The following is a 9,121-nucleotide window of genomic DNA, read 5'->3' as shown; positions in this document are numbered from 1 at the left end:
TTTATATTTCATCTAGTTGAACCTGAGTCATTTGCAAATAGGTGTCCTAACGCACCTTGAAAATCGTTAGGTGGCGACTGTTCTCTTTTAATCCTTCCTTTAAAAGAGTTGTCACATCTCGAAACTTGAATTCGCGAGAAAAAGGGGCGCGACCGCTGTATCAGGCGGTACGCCTTCTCACTGAGATAGGGATCCTTGGCATTATTGTTGGATGTTGGAAGTTTTATAGTGGATGAAGTATTGCTCTTAGAATCTTGCAAAACAAGTCCTAGGTTTTCAATGATTAGGGGCTCTATTTGCATGTTATTGGAGTGGGTTAGCGTACCAGTTTTAATAGGTAGAGGAGGGGATTGGTTCTAGGATACGTGTAAGGTTGAGTTGGCCATTTGTTGAGTAGAATTCTGTCTTGTTGCCATGTGTTTTAAGTTAGTGAGAGCATGCGGAGAGTCATTTTGTAGAGCAAATGATTGTTCCGTGTTTTGCAAGGGTAAATGTGATTCATTAGGATTGATGTTGGAGAGATTTTTTGTAATAAGCATGTCATTAGTTGATTGCATGCAAGATGATTGTTGGTGGGAGGAGGTGGGCTCTTGATTAGGGGGGTGGGGTCTAGAATGTCCGTTTGTGGTGGGGGTGCATTTTTTTATTATTAAAAACTTTATATTTTTAAAACAAATTATTAGGGTTGTAAGTGGTTTTTTCCAAAATCATGTCTGCTTGTTCTAGTGGAGAAAAGTGGTTTTTTATTTTTACTTTCTGATTGGGAAGATCCTCTGAAATTAACAAAGTTGTGGGCGTGTTTGGGGATGTTTATTTTTGTGAGCAAATTTTTGAGAGGTCAAGTACTTACCAATGTTGGCATCAAAAATGTTGACGTTTATACCTGTTACAGGAATGCTCTCTATTATCTTTATTGAAGCTTTTGTCGATTCTTTCTTTTTTCCCTTGTGGAAAGAAACAGTCTTCCCTTCTTCTACTTTATCTTCATGTACTGGGTTCGGTTGGCTGTTGTTATTCCTTAGTGTTGTTTCTTCTGTAGCATTGTGCCTCATCAACTTGCATTGTCTTGTATAATGGCCTAGGTGACCACAGCTCTTGCATAGTAAATTCTTACCTTCGTAGAGAATTTGTTGTTTATGAGAACCTATAAAGACAAACGGTTTCACTGCTTGTTAAGAGGTAGCTCAATACATAATCGTGCATAGCGACCTCTTAGGACTGCTGAGGTGCAAGCGTCTACTTTTAGAAGTCTGCCTATTGTGCTTCCCACTTTTTTAAATATTTCTCCATCGTAAAATTCTGTAGGGAGTTGAGGTAGCCTGATCCAGATAGCAGTGAAGGATTGTTTTGCTTGTGCTGCCACAAAGTTTGGTTCCCAGCGTTGCACAGAGAGAAAGTGTCCAAATATAAACCATGGTCCATTTTGTAGGGAGTTTACCATGTTCTCCTCTTTGTTGAAGCGCACAATATAATAGTTTTCCCCAGATCGATTAGTGGAAACGGTTCAGAAGGTTTCCAAAGTTCAATTAATTTTCTTTTCAAAACATCATGGAGGATTCTTTTTCCTTATAGTTTAATTATGAGGAGAATCTCCACGGGTGATACATTCTTAGTTTGTCTTCCTTTGTAATTGGCACAGTGTATGTATCAGTATGAGGAGCATGTATATCCGGAGTTAAGTTAGTTTTCATGGGGATTTGATGTGGCAATGGTGATTGAGTGGATATATTATTATTGAGTTCATATGCCATTATTTGTCCTTGAAAGAAGAGGAATCTGTTTCCATTAATGTTTGTTGGGAATTTATGTCGAGTGGTTTGGGAGGAATTGTGTTATTATTGGGATTTCGGGACATAGTGCAGTACAAGTTGGAAGAAAAGAGTGGTGTTTTGGTTGGGATCTTAGAGAGATGATGGAGCTTCTCACTCTACAATTTTTACTCTGATGACTTGCTATCGAAGATTAAAATCTTTCTAATATCAAATTAACATCATTACTTCTCCTTCCCCTTCTTTTTATTACCTCCATCTTTAACATGTTTAATTAAAAAAATACAAAATAATGATTAACTAATACTTGACACTTAAAATTTAATTTATATTATCGAATATTTTTAATCAATAAAAATTTCTTTTGCTAAAATAATCTTTTCTTCCGCTTATACTTCATAAAGTAGGTTTAATGAACAAAAAATACAGTAATAATAAACAAATTGTAAAGCAAAAAAAAAAAAAAGCAATTACAAAGAACATAAATTTTAAAATTTAATAGAGACCATATGATTTGCATACAAAAATTAAAATACCAAGTCAGTTAATACATAAAGCCTTCAAACCACGTGTGGTTCATCTGTAACAGATCGACTACCATTGTTGTCATCTATTCTACCAGTAGCCACATTTGCCGCAAAATAAATATTTAGTAATTTCCTAGCACCAATGCTGCCATATAAAAGACCGCTGAATAAATCCTTATACTATTATGATGAAGTAGAAGTTTATTTTTATTCATACGTTCTGCACTCGTCACCAGTCTCTTGAAAATATACTATGATGTTCACTATATATGATAGCGTAAATAAAAAAAATGTGTTCACAATGAAGCTTCTAAGTAGTAAAGGAGCCAGAAATCCAAGGTGGTAATAACTTTGTCTTCCTTCTCATATTACGATAAGAGCTTGTCTCTTAATATTTGTACGTTAATTGGTAAAGTTCCTTGTGCCTGTTCCATATATATAATAAAATAAAGTAAGATCAACAAAGTTCGTGCAATATATTAATAAAAACATAGATATTCTGAAGTGCACAACTTTCATAAGCAAATATATCTAGACATACTTATGAGATTATCTAGTTCTATAGTAATATCATCTTTGAACCTCAAAAACCTTATAAAGACAGTGAAATTTATATATTAATACCTGAAAATGCAAATTGTAGAAAACTCTATCTCCCAAAGTTTCAAAAGAGGATGCATTTAGTAGGAGAAGTCCATCCTCCTCTAATTCTGATACAGCTTCAGCAAACGTACTCCTATTGATCTTCAAAATAGATATATGAATCACGACTTCTCTATTTCCCACTTGATTTGCTGAGATAACTGATAAAGAACTCTGAATTCCTCCACTAATTATTGTTTGCTTATTAAAATCAGCAGAATATTCTTTCTTAGGGAAAGATCTTAATGTGAGATCTTCTTTCTTCTGTGTCAGTCTTTCCACTTCTTTCTTTAAATCTGGTATGTACTTTATCACTCTTGCTACTGTCACTGGAAAGCTTAATCTTTTCTGTTAAAAAATGTACCAATTGAAACTTTTAAGTGTAAGTATAATTGTGTTCATAAACAGAAACACAGAAAAAAAGAATTTAGAACAGAAAATGCAACAATATATTCTGAGCTTGTGTGTCCTTAAGGAATTATATAATCTCATCACTGTTGTCCAAGGTTATGGATTAATTCCTTCCAAGATAAAACGGAAAAAATTATTTTGTAATAGCAACACTTCAAATTATAGAACACATGACGGAACAAATCACACATGATACTTATGATCGTTTTTGGAAAAGCAATGCAAAAAAGGGAGAAAATTCATAATTTTTTTAGTGTATGAAACAATGAGGCAAGGCCTCTCTATTCATAACCAATGAATGGGCGGAAAGAAAAAGTGTCTTTCCTTGTGGTGCTGTTTTTGTTTTCAGGAAACAACTCTTCATTTTCTGTTCATACCTCACAAAACCCAATATTTTCTTCAGTATATTGGATACGAAGTGGGAAAAAAATAGATATTCCAATTATTTCCCTACCCTTTTTGACAAAGGCAAACAAGTAGCTAAGCAAATGTAGTACTTTTCTTCCTTTTTTCCTTTACCACAAGGGAGTATGGTGGGAAAAGAGATTCCTTCACCCTTAATTAACAGTCTCAAGTTGGAGTTATGAAAATGAAAAAAAAAAATGTGGTGAGCATTTCCCCTATAATGGTCCTATGAGGCACAAATTTGGATTAATCGCCTTAGCGTGGATTCTGAATACTAGATGGTAATATATATAAGAAAACTACAACTCTTTTCATGATTACATAATTATTTTGCTAAGAAGATAATATCAATCTCGTAAATTTATATTCTTTTGCGAAATTCACAAATTATTTTGATCAATTTTTTTTACCACCTAAACAAAAAATGTAAAAGAGAATAAGAAGAACGTAAAAGTTAGGAATAAAAGAAAGAAAGAAAGAATTATACCGTATGATCAGTAGCTGGAAGCAAAGAACGAAGAGAAGAACACAAGGTATTAAATTTTTTTCTCCGATCACGTTCACTTGCATTGTGATTAAGCTTCTTCACATTTCCATCTAAATGATCATTATCACCATTAATCTCATCAAAATTCTTGAATTCACTGTGTACGATGCTTGGCTGAGATGATGAATAATGAACAGGAATATTATTGATACCTAATGAAACTGGAGCTTCTATAGTGTTTAGTTCATAGCTTTTGGGATCTGCCAAACACACGCCAAAGTTAGAAAACAAAGGAGAAGAAACGGCGATCATTATTTTTGAAGGTCTTTAGAGTTGGGCTGTGTTATGACAATCATAGTAGAACGTGTATTTATAAGAAGAGTCTAGGATTAAACTTATACTACGTATATGTTACGTAGCACAGAACTTTTACACTATGTATTTTTAATTACTACTAACATGTATGTAAAATCTTTATATTAATGACCTTCGCTGGGTGTGCCTTAGCATCACAACAAAATAAGCATCTCTTATTGTGTTAATTATTGAAAATAACTTTCTTAATGTGAACTGAAAAAGACTTCTTTACGAATGCAAGGGAGAAAGGAGAATTGTTTATTCTTCAACAATGGAGTCGATGGTTTTTTTTTGGTCGAACACTGGTATCAATGTTGGATATACGGATATCCACATAGAGTCAACGTCCCATGCGCCGACATAAGCTTAGTACTAAAATTTTCTTCAATAAATTTAATGTGCAAACGACTAAATTATTTAAGTGACACCATATTTAAATTTTGTTTTACCTATAATACGTAGCTTGATTATAACATATCAAATTTAGATGGTCCAAATGATGTTGCTTACCTGGCTACAACGAGTGCATATTTGGATGAGTTGGAAAAGAGAATGCCACGGAGGAGTATTAGTATCCCACATCAGCAGTAGATGCGACAGTTTGTCCCTTTCTTTTATGATCTCGAGTGGCCTTACTTCATGAATTTACTTTTAGAGTTGAGTATAATTCAATGTCAATTTTGTATCATGTTATTAGGGTCATGCCCATTCCGTTCTTAGTTTACCTTACCGATGTTAGGACCTCATATTATGTTATACACCCTCCAAATGCCACGCATGTGCATACGAGGGGGTGTTAGCATTCCCTATCCCACCTTATAAACTAAAATTTGACATTGAATTAGGTCCGGGATTCATTTCTTATCTAGGAGCTCTAAGAGAATAATCCAGCCAGAAAGGCTTGAGGATTATAAGTGGGAGATTGGATGAACATGTGAAGAAAGGGAAAAGTTTTGTTATAGTAAAAAAGTTAGTGTAAAGTTGACACGTCAGTTTCAGTGCGTGTGGTTTGCAACATGGATTAGGAGCCTTGATTAAGTTTTCCACGTGTTGGCACGTTCCCTTATTTGAATATTCACAATCTCTTCAAGTTGCTATAAACGAGACACTCAAGAGTTTGGACTACTTAAAATAATATTCCTAGTTTATATGCGTCATTAGTTTTATTGGTTGCGTCAAATCTTTGCTATTTACCTATTACCTACGAGTACGACGTCCACTCATTTTACAAATAATTTTATGCTTATTTAATCTTACTCCCTCCGTTCCAATTTATGTGAACTTGTTTGACTGCGTACAGAGTTTAAGAAAAAATGAAGACTTTTGGAATTTGTGGTCCTAAATAAGTCAAAAAGGGGTCCAGAGTATTTGTGTGGTTATAAAAGCTTCTCATTAAGAGTAGAATTGTAAGTTTAAGCTAAATCGTTACCAAATTTAAAAAGGGTTCATTCTTTTTGGAACGGACCAAAAAGGAAATAGGTTGACATAAATTGAAACAGAGGGAGTATTAGTTATAGTGTAGGAAAAAGGTCTAACTTTATTCCTGTACTATTTGCTCTTATCTATTTGACGCTAGCATATTGTCTCATATTTACTATGAATCTAGCATGAATGAGTGAGATTATATGAGTCCTAATTCCTTGAAAAAGAAAAGTCTAAATTTACCCTTAACTTTTGAAATTCCGGGAAAAAAAAAAAAAGATTTTTCACTAAGGACGGAGAACATTAAACCAAAATTTTAATGAATGATAAAGTTATTCAATTTGAAAGAGTACGTGGGAAAATTTAAAACTTTTCCTTTAATTTATAATCACTTTAACTGCTGTAAATAGGTCCTTTCGATTAGTTTCGAATATGAAGCATATAATAGTGCACATTTGATTAGTTAGTTTGACTGCGAATGTTACATCTTTATTCTTTTCAGATGACCTACGCCAATGTAGAAATTGTCTTTATTGTACTTAAAGTAATCTTATTTGATTTGAATAAACAATGTTCTCAACTCTCAAGTGATGTAAACGGGCCCCTTAGACTTAGAGTTTCAAATACTAAAAATATAGTAGTAGAATTTACTTTATTAGTTGAAGTTGATAGTTTGATTGATTTTGATAAGGCCTTACTCTTTTCATATGATTACTTATCTCCACTCAACGTATATTTAATTTATAAATTGAATTTGGCCAAATACATATGCAACCCTTTAAACTTATCTAATTCTTTCATTTAGATACTTAAACTACCCCTGGTTCCTATTGAACACTTAAACTCAGGCTCTAATGTGCCGATTAGACACACACTGCTGACATGGCAGTGTGTGTGAACCTCACCTCTAAAAAGAGCGTGAATGGCCAAAGTTTTATTTTTAATCTTTTCTTTCCTCTTTTCTTTCATCTTTTCTCTTCCCTTAACAATCATTTCCACCACCATAACCACCAAATCTCAACCAGCCTGCCACTACTGCATCACCAGATGCAAAAACGGAAGCATACCATTAAGCAAATCTCCTTGTATACGGTAGAAATCGACGGTTCGATTTCACGAGCATCAAGGCATCTCGAGGGTTTCCAGTGATCGACTCCGAGAATTCTCGGTGGTCGACTTCGAGATAGTATAAGTAATGATCGGCCCCGAGGCAATGTGAATTACTGGTCTTCGGCGGATCAAGGTGAAGTTCTCAAGGCGCGTACATATAGCTGGTCAAGTCTAGTGGACTAGTCAAAAGGCGAATCAAGGCATTAAATGGTTGTACCAGCCCCATATCTTTGTAATTAATGCATTTGTACTATGTTGGGATTCCCCCTCATATATAAAGGGGATCCTTGTCAATTTGTAAACATCTGTTGCTCAATACTAAGAAACACACGAACATTCTCTCTACTCTCTAACATATTCTCTTGATTTCATTACTTCATTTATTGCTTATATTCATTATGTTCTATTTATTGTTCTTCATTGAAAAACCCATCATCATAGCTCTCGTAACTGTTATCTCCCCCTCGACTGCCCCGAATCGGCCATCCAGCTCGACCCCGAGATCGTATAATCGACAACTCGAGGCCTCCGATCTGCAACCGTTTGGTTCGATTATCTTGCCATCTCTAAGCTATAGTCCTGATTCCCAACCCTTTACTTAGCATCCATTGCTTAACAACTAGCATAAAAATAGATTACGTATTTTTAGAACCTCATAATCAAATTTAATTTTTATTACCATTTTCACAGTAAACAGTTCGGCACCCACGTGGGGTTAAAAATAATAGTGATTATTTTCTTGCTGGTATTAGCATATAATACAAATTATCTTTCACGCTTTTTCTCGTCCAAGATCATCCATTTCAGGTCAAAATGTCTAACTCTGTAAATGGAGGTGAAAACAACAAACTTGAGGACCGCGGAGAGAATGGTGTGGATGTTCCAGGTGTTGGTGTACCACCACGAAACCTTGGGAACGTGCCAGAACCAATTCCCGTGGACGCGGTCTCACGCGATGCCCAACACGTTGATATAAGCTCCCACACCAACAGGAGCGTACACCAAGGAGAGCAACAAGAAGTCCAAAAAACCCCGATTGGGAAAGAACGGTAGGTTAGCCTTCATGTTATTTTTGAAATGTTACATGCACAACAGCTTGCAATTGCTTAGCTGCAAAGTCACCAGAAAACTCCCAGCACGGTAGCACCGGGGACGATCCCCCCAACCGAGCAGGTACACGAGAGATCAAGCAACGACGGGTCGGCAACCGACCTTGCCCTCATAAAGATGCTCGAGGACCTCACAAAGAGGATCGAGTCAGGCGAGAAAAAGATAGAAGCCAACGATAAGAAGGTAGAGACCTACAATTTTAGAGTCGACCAAATCTCGGGCGCACCCCCGATCCTGAAGGGTGTAGACTCAAAGAAGTTCGTACAAAAGCCATTCCCGCAGGAAGCTGCTCCGAAACCCATTCCAAAGAAGTTCAGAATGCCCGACCTTCTAAAGTATAACGGAACCTCGGACCCCAACGAGCACGTCACTGCCTACACTTGTGCAGTAAAGGGCAACGACCTGAGGGACGATGAGATCGAGTCTGTCCTACTGAAAAAGTTCGGGGAGACACTCTCTAAAGGAGCCATGATGTGGTATCACAACCTAGCTCCTAACTCTATAGACTCATTTGCCATGCTGGCAGATTCTTTCATAAAAGCACATGCCGGGGCCATCAAGGTGGCCACAAGGAAATCCGATGTCCTCAAAATCAAACAAAGAGAAAATGAGATACTGCGAGAGTTCGTGTCTCGCTTTCAAATGGAACGAATGGAACTACCACCTGTTTCTGACGACTGGGCAGTACAGGCCTTCACTCAAGGTCTGAATGAACGAAGCTCGGTGGCTTCGAAGTAGCTGAAACAAAATCTGGTTGAATATCCCACCGTAACTTGGTCGGACGTTCACAACCGATATCAATCGAACATCAGGGTCGAGGATGACCAGCTAGTGGCCCCCTCGGGTTTGGTATATCCCAGTAGGCTTCCGGCAAAAGAGCC

At 36.4% G+C, this 9,121-nt stretch overlaps 1 protein-coding gene across 1 annotated transcript; it reads right to left on the bottom strand.

Moving 5' to 3' along the window:
* Window positions 1–2,331: 2,331 nt before the first annotated feature.
* LOC109240994 (transcription factor ORG2-like) lies at window positions 2,332–4,567 on the bottom strand. Its single transcript, XM_019407699.1, has 3 exons — window positions 4,242–4,567; window positions 2,921–3,286; window positions 2,332–2,721 (listed from the first exon to the last, which is right to left on the bottom strand). The coding sequence occupies exons 1-3, from the start codon at window positions 4,551–4,553 to the stop codon at window positions 2,665–2,667; spliced, it is 735 nt and encodes a 244-aa protein (XP_019263244.1). The 5' UTR covers window positions 4,554–4,567; the 3' UTR covers window positions 2,332–2,664.
* Window positions 4,568–9,121: the final 4,554 nt, after the last annotated feature.

The sequence above is a fragment of the Nicotiana attenuata genome, unplaced genomic scaffold (assembly GCF_001879085.1).
Source record: "Nicotiana attenuata strain UT unplaced genomic scaffold, NIATTr2, whole genome shotgun sequence".
Lineage (NCBI taxonomy): Eukaryota > Viridiplantae > Streptophyta > Magnoliopsida > Solanales > Solanaceae > Nicotiana > Nicotiana attenuata.
The sequence above is the reverse complement of the archived record's forward strand: the minus strand, read 5'-3'. Positions and strand labels throughout refer to the sequence as shown.

What these genes read in the sequence shown, in the direction of transcription:
- LOC109240994 (XM_019407699.1), bottom strand. Translation starts at nt 4,553, where the DNA reads ATGATCGCCGTTTCTTCTCCTTTGTTTTCTAACTTTGGCGTGTGTTTG. An exon ending in TTCCAGCTACTGATCATACG is followed by an intron (nt 3,287 to 4,241) that starts GTATAATTCTTT and finishes ATTTTTTAACAG; the next exon opens with AAAAGATTAAGCTTTCCAGT. An exon ending in TCTACAATTTGCATTTTCAG is followed by an intron (nt 2,722 to 2,920) that starts GTATTAATATAT and finishes TATATGGAACAG; the next exon opens with GCACAAGGAACTTTACCAAT.